Below are 23,479 nucleotides of genomic sequence, written 5' to 3'. Positions count from 1 at the left end.
AGCTCATTATTCAGTAAAGTGTTAAGAGCAGCAATAAGACCTAAGCTTAGATCTATATAAAAAAATTACACATTATCTGTCAATAAAAAAAAAAATTGACAGGTGTGAATAATCTTATAATTGGCCATTTAAGTATGAGCACATCTGTACTTTGCCTAAGATAAATGTGGTGTGGGTGTGTGTGGGTGTGTACCATGTAATATTGAAACTACAATAGCTACAAAGCCTTGGCAACTATGTAACTAAAATATTGGACGTATATACACATTATATATAATTACATATGCCCATTTGTATAACAGAGAAAAAAGAGGGTTCAGTATCAAAGGGACTCTAACTTCTAATTTTAATTTTTACTAAAATCTATACTTTCAGAGGGTAATCCTACAGTCATGCATATCACAGAAACTATCACAGGTCACAATGAGTACTTTGAGCAAAATCACTAAAACAAATCAGCAAGGATAAAAGTAGCTGCAATTTACTAAGCACTTGCTGTGTGCCAACTGAACACTGTAAACTATTAAATACCACAATGGATGAGTGCTTGGGGTACTGGAACCTAAGAACTTGAACTGGAATCTTCGCTCTACCATTTGCTAGTTGTTGTAAGACAACTGGACAATGGACCTTTTGGTCTTAGCTTTCCTATCTATAATACAGCAACAATGGTATATAAGTCACCAGGTTGCTATAAGAATTAAGTAAAATAATATATGAAAAATGCTCAATCAATATTTAATATTGTTGCTTTCTTTAATGAATACAGCAATCCCACGACATAGGTATTCTTATTCATTCTACAGATGAAAAAAACTAAGGCTTGAAGGGTTAACGGATTAAGTAACCAGCCCAAAACCATACACGGTAGAACAAATTTGCAGTTTAATCATAAATAAGGCTCATGCATTTTACCACCACCAAACGGTTAAAACCTTAAATCTTTTGTAAAAATAAACTATGCATTTAATAAATTTCAAATGGTGTACCTTTAAGATAATACTGAAAAAGAAAATAAAAAATCTGATTCAAAATATTAAAGCTAGTATTCATGGAGGGTTTGTATGTGCAAAGACTATATATGTGTATGTGCAAAAACTACACACATATATTTTAATCTTCACAGCAACACAATCAGTTAAGAATTACCGTTTTCATTTTTAAAATAAGAAAACCGAAGCCAAAGAGATTAAGATATTTTGCACAGTCATGTAGTTCTAGTAAATGACAAATTTAGAAACAGAATTGAGGCCTAATTCCAAAGGCTATAATATTTTCATCACATCATACCACTTCCAAACAGAAAGTAAGTGTAAAATAAACTCAGATGTTTATCAGTGTGCTTTTGGATTTTCACATCATTTAAAAATAGATATTAGTACTATCTCTGAAACAATTCAGATGTTCCTAACTGCGTATACTATCTAACATATTTTTCTATGTAAGGTACTGAATAGCTGAAACAAATGTTAATTCAGTTATCTGTTTCAAATATAGCTTATGGAGACATTTTAGAATAATTTACTATATTTAATATGTGATTTTACTTAGTGATTCAGTCGATATATTCAATTTTGCCTTTAGTCAATATCTGTCTACATAGGATAAATTCAGTGACCTCCTCTGAATTTTCTCCAATCGCCCAGTTCTCTAACTTTCCATCTTAGAACTTACTCCTGGTTAACAATAAATCCACAGTTCCTACTCTCCATACAGCCTCCCAAAAAAGTCACAGTCTAAAAAAATTAATCATTATCCTATAATTTGTACCAACATAATTAAATGTAAGATAGAACATAGCAATCAATACCATGAACTTCTCAGCAGATAAACTAGAAGATTAACTGGGTAAGGTGAAGAGAAAAAGATATATAGAAAAATACTTAAAAGACTGAAAATATGTACATTTTGAACATCCTTATTTGAAATGCTTGAGACCAGAAGTGTTTTGGATTTCGAATTTTTTTCAAATTTTGGAATATTTGCATATATGTAATGAGATATCTTGGGGATGGGACCCAAGTCTAAACATGTAATTCATTGATATTTCATATATACATTACTCACAGAGCCTAAAGATAATTTTATGCAATATTTTAAATAATTTGGTGCATGAAAATTTGTATACCCGGAAGTATCAGAAAGCAAAGGTACCTTGGCCACCCATGTAGACAAACTGTGATTGTTTGGCATCACCATCATGCTGTGCATGGAAAAGTTTTATCACAGCTGAAGGGGGCTGAGAAGTTCATTTTTCCCTCAAGGACACTAAATAAGCTGTGTGCTGGGAGTGCAACCTGTCACAGGAGGTCAGGTGTTGAATTTCCCACTTGGGGACTTTGTGTTGGTGCTCAAAAAGTTTCAAATCTAGAAGAATTTCAAATTTTCAAATTAGGGATGTTCAACATGTAAGAGTAAATGCAGTGAATGGAGAGATGATTAAATGACAGGACAGTGAGTGTAAATGGTTAGTTGCTGGAGAGAAATTAGTGAGTAGTAAATTAATACTCTTTACAAAAACAGGGCAACATTTGATAAATTATTTGCACTGTAAGTTTATTTGAGGAGTAAAAAGACAAAACTATCTCACTCTATGAAACCATAAAATCTGGTCCTACACTGTGATATTACAAAGTAGGTCCTTAAAAAGCGGTTGCCACAAGTATACAAAGAAACTTGTTATAAAGTAACCCCGTGACAAACAAAATTGAAGGCTATCATTGAATAATTTGCTTTTTCACTGCAACCTCTGCCTCCCAGGTTCAAGTGATTATTATGCTCCTGCCTCAGCTTCCTAAGTAGCTGGGATTACAGACATGTGCCACTTCGCCAGGCTTATTATTATTATTATTATTATTATTATTATTTGTATTTTTAGTAGAGATGGGGTTTCACCATATTAGCCAGGCTGGTCTTGAACTCCTGGCCTCAAGTGATCTGCCCCTCTTAGCCTTCCAAAGTGCTGCGATTACAGTCAGAAGCCACTGTACCCAGCCTCACTGAATAATTTCTATAGCCAATCATTATATGACAATGGGAAAGGTCTGCTTTAAATTTGCAACCTTAGTCTTCATTTTAACACTTCATTTAAAAATCTGGAAAAGGTAAAAATACTTTTCCATGAGATACTGACATGGAGCTGAAAAGGTTTGAAACTGTTTCATGAAATGTGAATATTTAATTAACCTCAGGTAAACTATTGGGAAAACTTCACTTTCATATAATTGGGGGAAAAAAGAAACTGAAAAAATATGTTCTAATTGTGACATAGTAGAAATCATAAGAGACCAGACTTTCTGGCAATAACAACTTCACTGCATACCCCCCCACCAAATATTATCCCTTACATATATATCTTATCTTTTTTGAGATCAGCTTTCTCAGGTTGAAAATTCCTTAAATACTTGTGGCATTGTTAAAGCACTCAGTAAATAAAACAATCACAAATTTTATTGTGGTTAATTGCATTAGATTTAAAACACTCTATTTTTATTTCTGCAGAATATATCTTAAGTTGTGCTCTATTTATACCTTTACTAAAGATGAGTTTTGTCTATTTTGTTTGGGTTTTTGTTCTGAGTGGCAAACTGACAGACTGAAAAAGGCAAATAAAAATAAAGTTGTTTATTATAGTACATATCTATGAAAATTTTAAAAAAATTAGACTATGACAGTCTTGTAGCAAAAAAAAAAAAAAAAAAAAAGGATCCAAACATTAATTAGATTAATTTGTCTATATGGTAAACATGTTTTTAAAACTTCCTATTCTGTTTTGCAAGACCTATCTTAGGCAGTTAAGAAAATGGTAATTTTAAGCTGTGCTAGCCAAGGAGGAGGACTGGTTCAAAGGCCATGATTCAAGGCAAGATTTTTATATAAATTTATAAATTCCTTGTATTAAATTCTTTCCTGATCTTAGTTGACCCATAATTTGTGGTTTATAAGAAAATAAGCATGCTTTAATAATATATTTAATAACCTAGAACTCTGAGATCTCAAAGAGCAACACTAAGCTAGATTGCTACTCCCTCACAGACTACGATGGCTCTCTGACCACTGCCGGGGACTACAGTCGACACGATTTGTGCTTTGCTTGCACGTATCTCTACTTAACCCACAAACATCAAATATTTGTATATTCAGTTGTTGTATACATAAATTTAATAAACAGTGAAAAAGTGTAATGGCAGTCTTACTACCATTTAACGTACTGAACTTAGTAATTTTGTTCATCCTAAAGCATATAAACAGCATTCAAAAAAGAACTGTAAAATGCCAGATCAGTCATTAAAGAGCAAATAATAAAAGATATAAGATAGAAAGCAATAATTATTTTACCTTCCCTTAACTTTTTGAAATCTGAAGAGAAATGGAAAAGAAAAAGATGATACACTGTAAAATGCCTCCTTTATTAAAGCTAACCAAACCAATGAAACAAGAAGCATGACAGTCACTGACAAATGGTACCACTTTCAGCATGTTCTTTCTCCTCAGGCTGCATCGTAATGATAGAAGCAAAGTAGAAGAATCAGGTTTGTGCATTTTCCCATAGACAAAATTCAAATGAGTGGAAGAAATTGGGAAAGTATCCCACCTAGGTGATAAGGAAGACCAAATACCTTTGTGCTTGTCCCGTTTATGCTTTAGCTGTGCTGGATGGGATCTGAGTCTGGCTAGAGCCTGTTCTCGATGGTTCATAAAAATAGGACCAGCAAATACAAGGGGGCCTGAGGAGAAACATTTTGTATGTGCATAGAAAAACTCACAAAATGAAAACACTATAATGTACAAAAATAATTCAAACTGAAAAGCATAAGAACTTATTCTTAACGGTTTTGGACATTATACTTTGCTTCCAATTTCCCCACTCCAACCCCCACCCCCACCCATAACCTATTCACCATTTCACATAAAAGTTAACATCTTAAATATAGTTTACAAAGTACAAATCCGATCCTTTATACTTATAAAATTATTGAGTAGTTACTAATAGTCTCAAATAATCAGAAGTTCAATTTAAATAAATCATCTTACAAATACTTTTTAATATCATAGATATTCAAAGTCAGGAAACCATGTATTCATTGAAGACAAATATCTTTCCCACTGACACATAAAAACCAACTAATTTTTAAATTAATCATTAAGTTTTAACAAGGTCTTCCAGGTTTAATGTTTGTATTAATCTGGCTACAAAACCAAAATATAAACATTACCGAGTTTACTACATGCCATAATAGAGGTTAAGAAAACCAGATAATCAAAAACAAAATAAATGTCTATAATCTACATATAGATATATGTATAAACAAACACACACACACACACACACACACACACACACACACACACACACACATATATCGGGAGAGTGGGGGTGGGCAGGAGAAACAGAGAGAGAAAGAGAGCCTGGGCTTTATATTGATGGCAAAGGGGGCACCTAACTCAAATAACATAATAACATTTTGGAAACATCTTTCATTAAATAATTTATTTCTAAAGTACCACTACGTACATATATATAAGTATACAAATACATACCCATACAGATTACAGTTCTTTTCACTAATATGACATTTAAGGAAAAAATCTACAGCCAAATTAATTTTAATGAAATAAATCACTTTTCCCATTAACATTTACCTTGAAAAGAAAAATAAATTTGTTATAACTTAAAATTTTATTAGGTCTTTTCTTATGCATTAGAACTACAGTGTTCTTGAGTTTTAACAACATCAAAAATGCCTTCAAACGTGAAAACACTCTAAATTTGACAGGTTACCATTAGCTGAAATGAGAATTATGACACTAAGCAACGAACATTTTTAATTAAAACAAGTTTTTTCATGATTCTCCACTGATCTTCAGTTTAATTAATTTTTCTAATAATGGGACAAATTGAGGCTATTGCCCTCTAATAAAATTTCATAAATGTCAAATTAAACACCAAAGTACCCTTCATTAAACAAGTGGGTAAAGAAACCATATTTCAATTATGTTTCTAAACATAAACAAAAATGCAAATAGCTGGAATTATATGAAAAACCAAGAATAACATATTCTATGGCTATGACAGATAGAAACATGCTTAATAAGGAGTATTATTTCCCAACAATGTAGTACCAATTATTTACAAGCTAAGGTTATATAAATTGAGTTTCATTTCTTTTTTTGTTTGTTTGTTTGTTTTGAGACGGAGTCTCACTTCGTCGCCAGGCTGGAGTGCAGTGACACAATCTCGCTCACTGCCACCTCCACCTCCCAAGTTTAAGCAATTCTCCTGCCTCAGCTTCCTGAGTAGCTGGGACTACAGGTGCGCACCACCATGCCCAGATAATTTTTGTTTGTTTGTTTGTTTAGTAAAGATGGGGTTTCACCATGTTGGCCAGGATGGTCTCGATCTCTTGACCTTATGATCTGCCCAGCTCGGCCTCCCAAAGTACTGGGATTACAGGCGTGAGCCACCATGCCAGGCCTCAGTTTCTAAAATGCAGTAAAATTGATATTTCAAATATGAACAAAACGCCTTATTTTCTTATCATGCATTATTTCTCCATTGTTACAAAGCAGATATATAAATTACAATAAAAAGTATTTTTCAACTATATAAAAAGTTATAGATATTAAGGTAATAATATTAAGCTGTATTATCATTTTCTGATTTCTATGATCTGCCTGAAATATTGTTTCTCCCCATTAAAATACATTACACTCATTTACTGTCTTGCTAAATTCAATCTTTTTAGAATCTTTTGATTCATAAATCAAGAAGGCCTTGGGGCAATCATGTCTAAAATTTGAGGTGATCGGGCTCTAAAATACTATTGTATCCCATGGGCTAAAATAATGTTTCTTCAAATATAGTTGAGTTACTAATTTATTCACCAATTGTTTTGATTATCTTTTATCTAGAAGACACTAAGTGAAATGAATATAATGACAAAGATATCGGTCTCACTGGAACTCAGTCCACTAGGGAAAACAGAAATAAAACAAAAACTATGAAATATTACAATAAATGCTATAAAAGAAGTCTCTATACATTATGTCCTGAAAGATGGAAAGATATTAAATAAACTGTAGAGAATCAGTGAGGTTTCAAAGAATGACAAAAAGTTTAACAAGAGAAAAGGAAAGGAAGAGAGGGCATTCCAGTTAAAAGGAATCAGATTTAAATTAGGATTTTATAAAAGCATAAAGATGATAAACAATATTGTATAGTCATTAAAAACACACATAGCTGACTTTTACAAAGTATATGTGATGGAGCAAAAGTCTTGAGAAATTTGTTTGGAGAGGTATGCAAAAACAAAACAAAACAAAAAAACAGATAATTAAAAACCTTTTCATACGATAAAACTTCATTCTAAAGATAAGTCCCTAAATTGCTTTCAATTAGCCAACAAAGACATACTACAAATCATGGTACTAACAGGTAAATTGTGAAGTCCTGGGAACCTTGATAAACAAGATACAATCTCTGCTTCAAGAAGCTCACATTCTAATGAGGGGAGAGAGGGTTTACACACAACTAAACAAGAAATTACGACAGTCTATGATGAAAAAAGCACACACACACTGGAGGAGAAGCTAACAAAACTTGAAGGTGGGAAAGTAGAGAATATAGAGATAGAAGAAAACATCACATAAGATGAGGTTGAATAAAGGAGGTAGCAAGTAGTATAAAGGTTCAGAGATAGGGAATAAAAAGAGAAGACAGAGAAAAGAAATGAGAATAGAGAGAGATGAGGCTGTAGAGATAAAAGTGCACCCTTCATCCTAGGGACTACGAATAGTGTTTTGGTTTTAAACAGAGAAGTGCTACTGATCTGATCTGTATTGCAGATCGAATATTCTGGAAGGTGACTAATGGCTTAAAAGAGGATAAAACTGGAGGTAAGGCCAATTAAAAGGCTTTTTGCTGTCATTCAGGCAAAGAAGGGAAGAGGCCTCAGCTAAGCAAACAGTGAGATTCTCAAAGCAGACATTCAAAAGCTATTAAAGAATTAAGAGGGGAGAAATGCCAGATGTAGGTGATGGGGAGGAGGAAGGCAGCAAATCACACTGCCACGTGTGTACCTATGCAACAATTTTGCATGTTCTTCACATGTACCCCAAAACCTAAAATGCAATAAAATAAATAAATGGGGAAAAAAAAAGAATTAAGAGGGCTGAATACATAGAAATTGGTGGTTTATTTCTTTCATTGAAAGAGAAGTGAATAAAATAGGGGTAGGAGATAACCAGGTTTAGACATTTAGAAGCTACACAGATGTGTGGACAATGGGTAATTCAGAGTCCATCCATAGGCAGTTAGGCAGAAAGCATGGAATAAGTGGCAGTGTTAAATAGTACAAGCCTTTCAGAAAGCTATTGGTGACACATTTCAAGATCTTAAAAATTATTATCCTTTGGCCTAGTAACTACACTCTAGAAATCTATGCTACAGAAAACTCTAAAATGTTTTTAAAAGGGTTTCACCTCAAAGGTGTTTACTACAACTTTATTCATTATAGCAAACATTTAAAAAATATCCAAATGAAAACAATTAAAAATGATAATACATCTACTCAATGGAATACTATATAGCTATTAAAATGAGATTTACACAAAATTTTTACACAGAAAATGATTTTGTGTTATTTAAGTTAATAATGAGATACCATTATTCACCAGTTTTCCAAGAATTAAAAAGAATAACTAAACCCAGGTGTGGTGGCACATGCCTGTATTTCCAGCTACCCAGGAGGCTAAGGCAGGAGGATCACTTAAGCCCTGTAGTTCGATGCCATCCTGGGCAACACAGCAAGACCCTGTTGCTACAAAAAAAAAAAAGAATAACTAATACAGGTGATGCCAAGAGGAAAACATCACTCTTATGTGTTAGTTTAGAGAGTATAAATTCCTATAACATTTTTAATACAATGCGAATTATCTGTTAAAATTTAAAATAGATATACTCTCTGCCCCACACATTCTATTTTGGGAAAGTTCTACTATATAAACACTAATATGTAGCTCTAAGTTTAAGAATATTTATTATAGTAAAGCCCACAAAATCTAAAATAACCTGAATGCCCATCAACAAAGTAATGGTTGTATAAACTATTTACCACATTCTATATAGTAGCTACCTAAACCATTTAGGTAGTTACTATATAGAATGTGGTAAATACACATTTACTGACCTACTCTAGTGTGTGTTCACCTTGTATTGTAAAATGAGAAAAAGATGTTGCAAATGTATACATAATACTACTTTTGTAAAGAAACATATTTCTACACTTTCACATATGTGTAGGTATCTGTACATGACTATATTTTAGTAGAGTAAGATGTTAGACTATTAACATCATTTGCTTGGTGGGGGAGTGGAAATGGAAAGGTAGGGGTAAAATAATAGCAAAATATAAAAATGTATGTACTAAAACACTAAGTAAAAATACAAAACAAAATTCAGCAATGTTATAACTGGAAATAAGTAAACTTGCTTAGAAGATCACAATGAAATAAAAACAATAATTGAATTAAGGAATAGGTTTACGCAAAACCTTGACCTAAATTCCTGTATTACTTTAATATGGTATTTGCAATAAAGCACAAAAAACTTTTGTGATATAATATTAAAGGGAGTAAAAACAGGACACCAATATGTATCATAGTATGAAATTATATAAAGTAAGCAAAAAAGTGTAAGAAATTACACCAAAATTCTACTAATGGTTGTCTTTGTATAAAGAAGTATACTAACCTGTTTTTTCTAAGTTATATTCTCTAAATGCTTCATATAATATTTAAATTTAAAAACAGACTTTTATGTGCCACTGGAATATCAGCTAATATTGAATTTGATGTGTCGAATCAAAAAAACCGTAATGGTTTTAGGGGCTCAAAAATTAACAGCAACATCAACTCAATCACTTTGAAATAAGAGGCTTTAATAAATTTGTATCTAATTTGTAACTAATTTTTTCCCATGAAAATTGAATGTTTTATTCCAGAAAAGCTGTTGGGGATTTTTCCCAATAATAATCAAAGTTTTGTGATTAGCATCCCAATGTTGTAAGAAAAGCAATTAAGGCAAGGCCAGACCTGAAAGAGAATCGAGCTTAAAGAAAAAGTATAAACTACTAAATAGCCTACCACCACCAAGATGGTCAACACCAAGCAATTATTTAGGGATTATTATATGTTAGGCACTTTCATGCACATCACTTAATCCTCATGAACATCCTTAGGTAGGTATAGTTATCCCCATTTTGATAGTAAGAAAACTGATGTTCAAGGTGATTAAATTCCCAAGGTCATACACAGGTAGTAAAACTTAAGAAGCCAGAATTTGATCCCAAGTCTAATAACTTCAGAAAAGATGCTCTTCACCACCATACTGTATAGTGGGGCTAACCATATAACTTACAACCCAAATGAGACTCTACTGAGAGTAAAAAAGGGAACTATTAAGAAATATGCCTGGACATTTATAAAATGTGACTCTCCCAGGTAAGCCAGAACATGGGTTTAGCCCATCCACAGCTCCCGATTATGAAACTTGGATACTTAGAAGAAAGAAGAAAAAGTTAACATTATTGGAGTTTAATTTTCCTTACGAAACAGTGCTGAAAAGGAATATAAAGATGAAATCACTGATATAATCATTCACTAGTTCTTCCAATAACTTCAAGAGCTCTACTTAAGAATTTCAGGAATAAGTACTTCACTTACACAGTTAAACTAATACATAAATCAATCCAATATAATCTAAAAAAGACAAATTATCACAAACCATTGAACTAAAATCTGTAAATGAATACTACCAATACCTAAAAAGATAAAGAAAAATTTTAACTAGAATATTAACAGCACAAAGATTTAAAATTAAAGACAAAGTTCAAAATTTATGAAAAAGTTGTAATAACATTGCTTTTTTGGGTTACAATAGCACATTCCATTATAGGAGACTTGGTGTCATAAAACAGTAACTAAACTACATCAATAGGCCTGAAGCTGACTAAGGCTTTAGGACAAGAACCAGGGACCAGGCTGGATGCAGTGGCTCTTGCCTGTAATCCTGGCACTTTTGGAGGCTGAAGCAGCCAGATCACCTGATGTCAGGAGTTTGAGACCAGCCTGACCAACATGGTAAAACTCCATCTCTACTAAAAATACAAAAATTAGGCCGGTGTGGTGTTGTGCACCTGTAATCCCAGCTACGGGGGAAGCTGAGGTAGGAGAATCACTTGAAACCAGCAGGCAGAGGTTGCAGTGAGCCAAGATTGCGCCACTGCACTCCAGCCTGGGAAACAGAGGCTACATCTTCAAAAAAAAAAAAAAAAAAAAAAAAAAGAACTAGGGCCCAAAATTCTGATCAACTACGAAAAACTTAACTCAGACTTGGCAAATAAGATGCAACAGAAAAGTCAAGTAAAATAATCTAACACAATCTAACTCTTAAATTCTGAAGTGATGTTAACACAGGTAAAAGCCAATTACTAGTAAGTATAATTGCAAACATATTACTAAATTGCCAGTTTCTAAAAAGTACCAATAGGCCAAAGAAATAAAAGACACGTATGCATGGCAACTGGAACACTAAAATTTTATTTGACATTTCTATTCCTCATAAGAGCAAAGCCAAAACAATTTTTTCTAGCACAGTGCCAGAGAAGAGTCTTAGAATACTGCAAGTGACTCAAATCCGTTTCTAAGGCCCTTGAGCCAGAAATTCTGACTCATTAGGTCCAGGTGATTTTCATGCAGAAGGTCAACGGAAAAAACCGCAAACAACACTGACCTAGTGCAGTAGGTCTCACACTTTGGGACCATCAGAATCACCTGGAATATCATTAAAGCACCATTTACTGGCTGTATTCTCCCAGTTTTTGTTCAGTAGAGATCTAGAGTGGGGCCTGAGAACTGGTACTTCTAACAAGCACCCAAGTGATGCTGGTCCTTTTGAGACCACTTTGAGAATCATGTCCCTCAACTAATAAAAAACACAGCACCCGAAAGGAATTCCTCCATCCAATTAAAATAAAAATATTTTTTAAAAAGCAAAGTTAAGTATAGATGCCTTAAACCTAATCAGTATTTTTTTTTAAATGGCTTAAGTTGTAAAACATAACTCTTACTCTGATTATACAGTAATATGCTTATTGGAGAATATTTAGAAAACAAATTGTAAAAAAGAATATAAAAAAGCATCTTTAAACTCACCTGTCAGGAAAAAGCATTGTTAATATTTTGGTATTTATCTTTCTTGTTTTATCCCTATGGGAGTGTGGGTATATCATATTCATCTAATTTTGTTTTCTTCTGAAAATTTTTCAATAAAATTGCTTAATAAAGTACTAAAAATAATATAAAGATAAAATCATTAAAGTGTCATATCAGAAGAATTTTTAAATTATTTAGTACATTATAAGGATTTCCAAAGTCATTGAATAATTCTGAAGTTTAATTTTTTTTTAAAATGAATACATGGTTAGAATTCTTGTCCAAATGCAAAACTGTTTAAAATAAAACAGGCCAGGTGGAGTGGCTCACACCTGTAATCCCAGCACTTTGCGAGGTCAAGGTGGGTGGATCATTTGAGGTCAGTAGTTCAAGAGCAGCCTGGCCAACATGGTGAAACCCTGCCTCTACTAAAAACACAAACATTAGCCAGGCATGGTGGCGGGCACCTGCAATCCCAGCTACTCAAGAGGCTGAGGCAGGAGAATGGCTTGAACCTGAAGGCGCAGAGGTTGTGGTGAGCTGAAATAGTGCCATTGCACTCCAGCCTAGGCAACAAAAGCAAAATTGTGTCTCAAAAAAAAAAAAAAGTAAATAAAATAAAAATAAAAAATAAAATACAAGCAGGCATCACTTTGCATAGTGCTGCGTTAACTGAAAAATAGGCATATGGGAACTCTGTCCTCCTTTTGCATGATTTTAAGTAACTGTGGTGACTGTCAAAAGGGAGCACATGGTTCCAATGTGCATGAATTTCTGTTAATTTCAGTACCATGGAAAGCAAGGACAGCCATAACTACGGTCCATGATGAAGATTACACTCATCAAGAAAAGATATTTACAGGCACTGTTTCAACAAACACGAAGGAGGGTGATAAATGTAAGAAAGAGTTCTATCAAAAAATAAGGACAAGATAAAATGTATGCGTACCAACAATATGAACACAGTGTGTCTACTGACGTTCTATATATTTAGGACTGCAGATGAAACGTATTTGTCACGAAATATACAGTAAGTGTCCAGAACCTCAGTCTACCTTTAAAAAGTCAGATACAATATAATGTCTTTAAATATTTAAGTAGTGGAGGAATTTTTTTTTAATTTTAAAGGGTTGGGGTGTACAATTAATGTTTCACAGGTTTATGTCAAATTTAAAAAGAAACAGCAAAAGAACATTCTTGCAATCACCAAGTTAAGTCAAATTACCAATGCACAAATCAATGTTCCTTTATTTCCTATATGCAGAAATACACTAAACCCAGAGAAGAATAGCTTTTTTAAGAGGGAAGAGAAAAACAGTAACAAGATACCCAGCATTAGGCAAGTAATTAAACGTGAATAATTAAATATAAGAATGTGCTATATTGTAGTTTAAACATAAGAAATAGCTGCATTCTGTAGGTCCATTCATATTGTTCAACCTAACATTTCTAAAGAAAGAAAAACAGGTAGTAAACAGATACACTGATAACTAATCTTCAGCAAATTATATCAACATAAAAAATTATTAATTACTACATATCAGAAAGACCTATAACTTAATTCTACCCTGTTTTGTAAGAAACCTTTAACATGCAATTTTTCCATATATTTATATAAATACTGACAGTACCTATACTAATCTCATTAAAATATCCTTTAAAGGACATTAGGCAAGCAAAGCCAAATAATAGTAAATATTCACCTTTCGATCAACAACATTTATCAGATGCTATGAAGAACACTCTTCATGTGCCAAGCATATGTTTTACAATTTGAGTTTAATAAAACTAGAATTCACTATGTGTACTATACATTTTACTACTTATTCCATATATTAACAAAAAGAAAAGCTAGAAAAAATGTGTAACGATGGCTACATCGGTAAAAGGTTTATCTCACACATCAAATATCATAACATTTCTAATAAGTATTTAAAATTTGCAATATCAGTAAACATAACTAATCAAAATTTTGCCTAGTGGAGGAATAAAATCACAGACCTCCATAACAACTTGTTTTAATCCTACAAAAAAAAAATTCTGCTGAGCAAGAAAATCTTTAGTAATACGCATATTTGTCTCTGCGTATCAAATACCAATTATAACAACAGTTAAATGTATTTTTAAGCCAAGAAATTATCATAAACAATGAGGAAAAGACAAAAAATAGACCTATCTTTGCAAATAAAACCTTCAGACTTGCCATCTTACTCCTCCTGTACATAACTAGACGAGCTTTTTCCAAAAAAAAGACACATGAAAGCATAGTTATGCACTGAACTGGAGGACAGCATAGCAGGACTATGCCCAAATGATAATGAGAATAAATGATTAAGAAAATAGAAATGAAAAGGCTAAACTGAATTTTGTTCCACAGTCAAACAGATGAGTCCAACGTCTGGGTGAAGGACAAATTGTGAGAATTTCTATTTTTAAAAAGTTGCTGTTTTTGGCAGACAGCACAATTCTTAATATGGTTGACTTATGCCATAAACACCCTACTTAATTAAACTTATGTTATTAGCACAATTATAAATACCTTAAATGTAGGTTATTAGCACAATTATGAATACCCTGAATATTTTCACATTATATTCATGAATAATCAGAATATTACTAATTTTAATTTTAATGATTTCTTACTAAATCAGCCTAATGTGTAAGCTTTTCAGTGGTTTCAGAATAGGGCAGGAAAGTGGATTTTCATGTACTTTTTCTCTGTACCTACATCTTACCTCTTCCTTCCTCTAATCTGTGCCTTCTGATTACACGTTGCCGTTTTTCTTCTTGTCGTAACTGAAGGTGTTCTTCAATGTTAACCCCAGGCACTGGGACAGCTACATGATTGGCCAAAAAAAACATAACAACAACAATATATACGTTATGTCATAGCTATGACAGAACTACATAAAATTCAAGAAAGTAAAAGCTAGCAAAAACATTGCCTAAAACACAAAATACTTTTACTGTAAGAATTTTTAGCCAAAAAGGGAAAAAGAATCTCATTCCAGCTGGGCATGGAGGTCCACACCTGTAATCCCAGCACTTTCGGGGGGCCAAGGTCAGGGATCACCTGAGGTCAGGAGTTCAAGACCAGCCTGGCCAACATGGTGAAACCCCGTCTCTACTAAAAACACAAAAATTAGCCAAATGTGCTGGAGAGCGCCTGTAATGCCAGCTACTTGGGAGGCTGAGGCAGGACAATCACTTGAACCCAGAAAGCGGAGGTTGCAGTGAGCTGAGATCAAGTCACTGGACTCCAGCATTGGCAACAGAGCAAGACTCTGTCTCCAAAAAAAAAAAAAAAAGAATCTCATCCCTTAAATGTCATATTGTCAGTTAATGTAACAGCAGTATTACATAAATTATCTTAATTTTTTAACATATATCTAAAAGAAACTGTTTAAACTGTCAGACTTGCTGAGTTGAGGACGACTCAGTGTAGTATAGAATAATCAATCAAAATTACCTAAAAGAAGATCTAAAGGTATCATTTCTTTCACTGCATCAAGAATTCCTCTTTGTCTTGCCTCTTGACCATCCAATTCTCTTGCACAAGCCTTGCAACATCCACACACAGCACAACCAGATTCTCCAGAACCGCAACCACAGATCCTAGAAAGAAAAAGACAACTGAGATCTTACTAATTTTTCCTTAAAACTCTTTCCTATAACTTCTTTTCTACATTTTTCAAATTGTTAAATAAATAAGTAAATCACTTCTTTAGATCAGGGTTGTTCATTTTAAAAAATGGGTATAAATAGCAGAATAATTAAAAACAATATTCTGATTAATCTTCCAATATGCATAACTGGTATATTTCTATAAAAAATACAAACAGATTCTGCTATCATTAAAGCCACTATGTTGAAAATAATCTTTTAAAAATTTTTGCCGTTAGTAACACACCAGAAGCTTTAGGATTAAGTGACCCAGATGGGTTGGTTGGCTAAAAACAATCAAAGTTGCTGTCCAGCAGATAAGTGAAGACAGGTGTTGGCAGCCTTCAGCAAGAGTCTAGCTTGCCAGCTTCATGCAATATGTCTCCTTCCCCATCTCTTCTTTACACGCCATCATCTTCCATTCTCTCCTTTCATTCAGTCCAATTACCTGTTCTTTTCCTCCTCTGCTCCTTTTATGTCAACCGTGAACCATATGGGCTATTTGTTGACAAGGACGCTCCCAGAAACTGACTTGAGGGTCAGTGAAACTAACTTCTTAGTCACATATTTTGTAGAAGTCATAGCTTTAATGTTACTCATTGGATGAGTCCTTAAAACTTTTGACAGCCTTGCTGAACCCCAGGTTATACAAATTTTGGAAGATAGAAGAGGAAGAACACACCTGGTAGCAGTTTAAAAGATATGAAACGTCTTACTTTTTAAAGCAAGGATTACAATTTGGAGGATCACTCACTACACAGTAAAAATGGTGACACAGTAATAGCCAAACTGACATTATTTTTAAGATAGTGTCTTAACCATCTTAAATGACACCAATTCTTCTCAAAAATTTCCCCAAAATTAAAGAGAATACTCCCCAATTCACTCCTTGAGAACTGGATTACCCTGATACCAATGCCAGACAAAAGATGAAGAAGAAGAAAGAAGAGAAGAAAGAATAAGGCAGAAGGAAAAGAAGGAGGAGGAGGAGAAGGAGAAAGAGCAGAAAGGGAGGAAAAGGAGGGGAGGTGGCCAAAAAAGAAAAAAAAAACCCTACAGACCAATATCCCTTATGAATAATCATGCAAAAATCCTCAACAAAGTAAAAAAAAAAAAAATCAGCAGGATATTAAAAGAATTATACACCATAACCAAGTGGGATTTATTCCTGGAATGCAACAAACAAAAATCAATCCATGTAATATTAACAGAATGAAAGAAAAAAAAAAACACACGATCATCTCAATTAATGTAGAAAATGCATTTGACAAAATTCAATGCCCTTTATAGTAAAAACACTTGACAAACCAGCAATAGAAGGAAATGATCTCAACATAAAAACCACATATGAAAAACCCACAGTGAACATCATAATGGTGAGAGACTGAAAGCTTTTTTCTAAGATTAGGAAGAAGACAAGGATGCCCACTTTGACCACTTCTAATCAGCACTAGAAGTTCTAGCCAGAGCAATTGGACAGGAAAAGAAATAAAAGCCATCCAAAGTAGAAAGGAAGAAGTAAAATTATCTATGTTCACAGATAATATATAAGTAGAAAATTCACAGATTCTACATGAGTAGAAAACCCTAAAGATTCCACTCAAAAAAAACTAATAGAGTAAATGAATTCAGCAAAGTAGGAAGATACAAGTCAACACACAAAAATCAGCTGTATTTCTAGATATTAACAATGAACAATAAGAAAACGAAATTACAGAAACGATTCCATAGCATCAAAAAGAATACATGTGGTAATTAACCAAGGAAGTGAAATGAGAACTAAAAAGCACTGCTGAAAGAAATTAAAGATGACATAAATAAATGGAAACACATCTTATGTTCATGAATTAGAAGACAATGTTTTTAAGATGTTCATACTACCCAAAGCAATCTATAGATTCATTGTAATCCCTATCAAAATCCCAATGATGTTTTTTACATAACAGAAAAACCTATCCTAAAATTCACAGAAAATCTCTAGAGACCTCGAATTGCCAAACAATCTTGAAAAGAAGAACAAAGTACACATAGTTCCTGACTTCAAATCTTACTACAAAGCTACAATAATCAAAACAATGTGGTACAGCATAAAAACAGTCATACAGACCAGTGGGATAAAACAGACAGCTGAGAAATCTTCCTTCACATATATGGTGAAATTATTTTTGACAAAGGAGCCAAGATGATTCAATAAAGAAAGGATTATCTTTTCAATAAACGTTGCTGGGAAAACTGGATATCCACATGAAAAAGAATGAATTTGAACACTTCTCTAACACCAAAATTAACAAAAACTAACTCAAAATGAATCAAAGACCTAAATGTAACACCTAAAATTATTTAAACAAAAAAAAGAAAAAAAAAACTCTTAAAAGAAAAGATACAGTAAATGCTTCACAACACTAGATCGGGAAATCATTTCTCGGATATGACACCAAAGGCAGAGGCAACAAAAGTAAAACAACAGACAACTGGACTTCATGAAAATTTAAAAAATCTTGTGCTTGCAAAGACAGAGTCAATAGAGTACAAACACAACCCACAGACAGGACTTTTTATTTTCAAATCATATATCTGATAAGGAATTAATATTCAAACTATATATAGAACTCCTAAAACTCATCAACAATAACAAAAGGAACCAACAACTTGATTCAAAAATGAGCAAAGGATTTGAATAGCATTTCTCCAAAGATGATCTCCAAATGGCCAAAAAGCTTATGGAAAGATGCTGAATATCACTAATCACTGGAGAAATTCAAATATAAACTATAATGAGATACTACCTCACACCCATTAGGATGCCACTGCCAAGATAAGAGATTGTAAATGTTAAGAAGGATGTGGAGAAACATCTGTACATTATTAGTGGGAATGTAAAATGGTTGGCTGCTATGGAAAATAGTATGACAGTTCCTAAAAAGATTAAAAATAAAATTACCATATGGTCTAACGATTCCACTTTTGGGTATATACCCAAAAGAGCTGAAAACATGGCTCAAAGAGCTACTTGTACACCCATCTTCACAGCAGCATTATTCACATTAGCTATAATGTGGAAACAACCCAAGTGTCCATCAATGTGTGAATGGATAAGCTAAATGTAGTAGATACATATAATGGAATATTATTCAGCCTCAAAAAGCAAAGATGTTCTGACATATACTAGAGCCTGGATGAATCCCGAGGATATGCTAAGTGAAATAAACCAGTCATAAGAAGACAAATATTCTATGATTCTCCTTATATGAAATGTACCTAGAGTAGTCAGAAAGAAAATAGATAGTAGAATGGTGGATGCCAGAGGGAGGGGAGAGGGATGAATGGGGATTCATTGTTTAATGGGTACGGAGTCTCAGTTTTACAAGATGAAGAGTTATGGATATGGATGGTGGTAACAGTTGCACAACATTATGAATGTATTTAATACCACAGGACTGTCCACTTAAAAATGGTTAAGATGGTCAATTGTATATGTATTTTATCATAATGAGATGTGTAGTCACGATTTTATAATAATTGAAGTCAGAGTTAATAGTCCTTAGTATTCTGATATATTGTTTGCTTCATTAATAAAGCAACTATTATACTTGGTTAGTATTGTCTATGTAGGTCTATGAATAATTATTAGAAACTATATAAGTCTCTGGGGGGAAAAACATATGAAGAATAATTAATTTCAAAGAGAATTCATAGATTTTCTTCATGATATATACTGGCTGCTTAAGTTCAGAGAATGGGAATATTAAATTTTATTTTTATTATTTGTTTTTTTGAGATGGGAGTGTTGCTATTTGCTGAGGCTGGTTTGAAACTCCTGGCCTCAAGTGATCCTCTGGCCTTAGCCTCCCAAAGGTTGGGATTATAGACGTAGGCCATTACACCCAACTAACATTGAATTTTAATAGAAATAGCATTGGAGAGATCCAGGAGAATAAATTTCAATTCTAACACTGTTAAAAAATAATCATAGAATCTTTCTGCATCCAAATTAAATTTAAAAGTAAACAAGTTAGGTGCTTAAAAACAGAAAACAGAGCCAAACATAAAGCACTACAGAATAAATATTATCCTTTGATAAAGATTACTGTGAATTGCTTCTACTAATAATGTAAAGAAAATTTGTTTTTAAAAAGTCGTATCTCAGCAGCCTTAGAGAAAAGCCCTGTTATACATGACCTATTTAACTATGATAGGCCAAACACAAACTTAGAAATAAACTCCTATTAGATCCAGACAGTATTTGGGAACAAGCAATTATGAGAGTTGCTAAAAAGGAAGGTCAAGATGCAGGGATGGCTGTTTTCCTTCTGGGCTTCTCTTCACAAAGTTTTCTCCACTCCTCCAAATCAGCCAATTATCAGAAAGCTCATCTTTCAAAGAATATCCCATCATATTATAGTGGCTGTAACTAGCAATGTAGAAAACAGAGTTCAAAATTCTTCCTCACATCCTAACAGAAAGCCTGCATTTTTATTCTGCCAAACTTACATATTAAAAGTGACAACAATATAGAACCCTGAAAAATGTGGTCCACTAAGAATAAACATAACAGTATAATGTAACTTTAGAAGCAAGCATACCCAAAATTTCTAAAATTATAAATGGAATATTTAATATAAAAGAAAATTATATCTCTAATCAAGTACCCTCTAAGATACTAATAATTTGATTTAGAAAAGATTCATGTTCAACAAAAAGAAATAGACACGCATCATTAAATAGGCTTAGGAAAACAATACAAATAAAGGCGCAGCCCCAAATCTTGAAAAACTTATGACCTGTTTTTAAATAATGGTTTAAATAAATCAAATGAAAGAAAGGCAACCTTAGAGATGACACTAAATTATAAATTATTATAATAGAAAACAATTATAAGAATGATATTTTCTTGGCTTTTTGGCTAAGATCAAATGAAAATGCCACTGCGTCTTTAAGAAAAAAATATTAATAGTAACGTACACTCTGGAATGATTTTGCAAAGAAATGTGTTCTGCACATGTTCATTAGTAGGAATCAATCTCTCTTACCCCCCGGGGACTCTGTCTGGACGGCCACTACTGACACAGCTGGCTCCATAACCTGTACAGTCTCCACAGACAGTGCAAACCATGCACTGCTCCAGCTTCCATTTGTGCATGCCTGGAGGACACATCATGGACTTCTCATCTTTTTCATCTAGTTCTTCTTCTAGGTCTTCATCCATTGCTGTCGCCATATTTTCAACTCCAAACCCTATTTAACGGATCAATTTGTAATTTTTATACAGATTACTTTCATGTATAAAAGATGGATGACTATATTTCCCAATTTAAAAAATAGTGACAGCATGCTAATCCAAGCAATTATACAAAGAAATGCTTAAATTTGAGTGACAAAAATACATTTTAATTAAGGGACCACTAATAAACACTCTCCCCATTTCATTTCTGCAAAAGAAGGCAAGGAAGGCTACTGTTAAATGTTTCTTGGCTGTTATCTTCTGTCAATCATACTTTTAAATCTTTTCCTTTTTACCATCTTCACTACCAACACTTTCATTCAACAGATCAAAGAAAGCCTCCCAACCATGCTCCAAGCCCAGAGTCTGCCACTCTAGATCATCCTCCTACTGGAGGATCCACCAATCATCCTCCCAAAGCACATACTTGATCCCAGAACTTCACAGTTCACAAATCTCCATTGACTTTTCAAGGTCTTCAGAAGAACAAAACTCAGGAAGAGGCAGTAGGAACAATATGGCTCCTAATTTTCTCCAATCTCATTTCTTTTCCCTCTGCTCTCCAAACACTCAGTGTCCTTCCACATGCTCAGGGCCTTTGCTCATTCCTGCTCCCTCTGCCTCTGTCTTCCTTACTTACAAGATGTCTCTGCCTATCTCATCTAGCAGAGAAGCTTAGGCCTTCAAAAATTCAGCTCAGAAGTCATTATCTTTGAAAGTACCTGCTACCTTTTCCAGGCAGTCACCACCTCCTCAGTGCCTGTTTTATACCTCACTTACAACTTTTTAAAACTGTGTTATAATTCATTCATCTTTAAAAAAAAAAAAAAATTAACACCTACTATACTCCAGGGATTCCTTCATGGCAAGAAATCAGCAAACCTTTTATAAAGGACCAGACTGAAATAATTTAGGCTTTGTGGCTCATACAAACCTTGGTCACATTTTTTACAATCCTTACAATGTAAAATCAATTTTTAGCCTGTAGAGCTATACAAAAAAGGTTATACTCTACAGATCTCTGCTCTAGAAACTGAAGAATATGATACTGAGCTGTTATAAAGCTTATAATGTAGTGAGAAAGACAGACATTAATCAAATAACCAAATAAAAATGTGAACTACAACTGATAGGATTTTGAAGGAACATAGTACTATAAGACCATATAATGGGAGAATTTATCTGTGGGAGTCTAGACTTTCCAACTAGACTTAAGGTCCTCAAAGGAGGATCTAAGTTATGAGGTCATGTTTTGCTCATATTTTCTCTTATTCTTAGTCAACCTTATTCTCCTGCACCTATAACATCCACTTAACACAGAGATACCATTCAATACAAGTTTATCTAATTAACAAATAAACTTATAGCATATATAGCCTTTTTGGGTTTTGCCACTTCTAATCTATGGGCAAGCAGAAAAATTAGATAATCACGCATCAGACAGCTATATCTAGGATTAGAATAAAGTGATCCTAAAGGGAGCCTGAGTGACTATTTTTAATAACCATGGCTAAAATGTACTGAGCACTATTTGTAACTAGCTCTACAAGTATTACTCATTTAATCACTCCAACAGTACTGGAACTATTATCCTCAATCTTTACATTCAATGGACTCTCAATCACAGTGCCAAGCAGATAAAGCTCGTTGTAATTTATATGGGAAATAAAACCTCCAACCAGGCTACATTAATCAAAAATTTACAAAGAAAAAGGCTGGAAATTTTGACATCAAAATTTTTAAATTATATATAACAAATGAAACTGTAAATCACAGGTTAGTCAAAGATATATAAAACATAATATTAAAAAAAAAAAGCTTCTACAAATCAGTTTTTTAAAGTAGTAAAATAAAGTTTGAAGAGATGTTCAAACTCAGTATTAATAATCAAGGGAATGAAAATTTAAATAAAAATGAGAGACCCAGCAATTCTACTCCTAGGTATATACCCAAAAGACATGCATGAAGACTTTCACCAAAAGACATTTACTAGAATGTTCACAGCAACATTATTCATAAAAACCAAAACTGGAAACTGTCCAAATGCCCAAATACCAGAAGAATTTTAAAACTGTAGTATCTATATATAAATTAATAGAAAAAAATGAACAATCTATACCACTTGTAACAACATATATGAACTTCAGAAACATAAAACAATGAAAAGAAACTGGACACAAAAGAGTTCATACTGCATGATTTCTTTTATATGAAGTATAAGAAGAAAACTAATTCATGGTGATTAACTGGGGGGCAGAGAGGAACATACAATGGGGCTTTCTGGGGTGCTGGCAATATGTGGTTTCTTAAGCTGGGTGCTGTTTACATGAATATGATCAATTTGAGAAAATTCATCAAGATGCTATGTATACTTTTCTGAAT

At 33.3% G+C, this 23,479-nt stretch overlaps 1 protein-coding gene across 18 annotated transcripts in view; it reads right to left on the bottom strand.

The window, feature by feature from the left end:
- Positions 1–23,479, bottom strand: part of MYCBP2 (MYC binding protein 2) — a 275,403-nt gene that overhangs the window by 176,679 nt on the left and 75,245 nt on the right. For 17 of the 18 annotated variants that reach the window (XM_017498820.2, XM_037727973.1, XM_017498830.2 and 14 more), the window contains 4 exons: positions 20,907–21,111; positions 15,683–15,828; positions 14,949–15,050; positions 4,620–4,727 (listed from right to left, as the gene is read on the bottom strand). In XM_017498820.2, coding sequence (XP_017354309.1) covers positions 4,620–4,727; positions 14,949–15,050; positions 15,683–15,828; positions 20,907–21,111 — 561 coding nt within the window. The remainder of the gene's footprint in view (positions 1–4,619; positions 4,728–14,948; positions 15,051–15,682; positions 15,829–20,906; positions 21,112–23,479) is intronic. The other variant, XM_037727978.1, reaches the window with a different exon arrangement.

The sequence above is a fragment of the Cebus imitator genome, unplaced genomic scaffold, assembly GCF_001604975.1.
Source record: "Cebus imitator isolate Cc_AM_T3 unplaced genomic scaffold, Cebus_imitator-1.0 Scaffold252, whole genome shotgun sequence".
Taxonomy (NCBI): domain Eukaryota; kingdom Metazoa; phylum Chordata; class Mammalia; order Primates; family Cebidae; genus Cebus; species Cebus imitator.
This window is presented reverse-complemented; position numbering and strand designations above follow the sequence as displayed.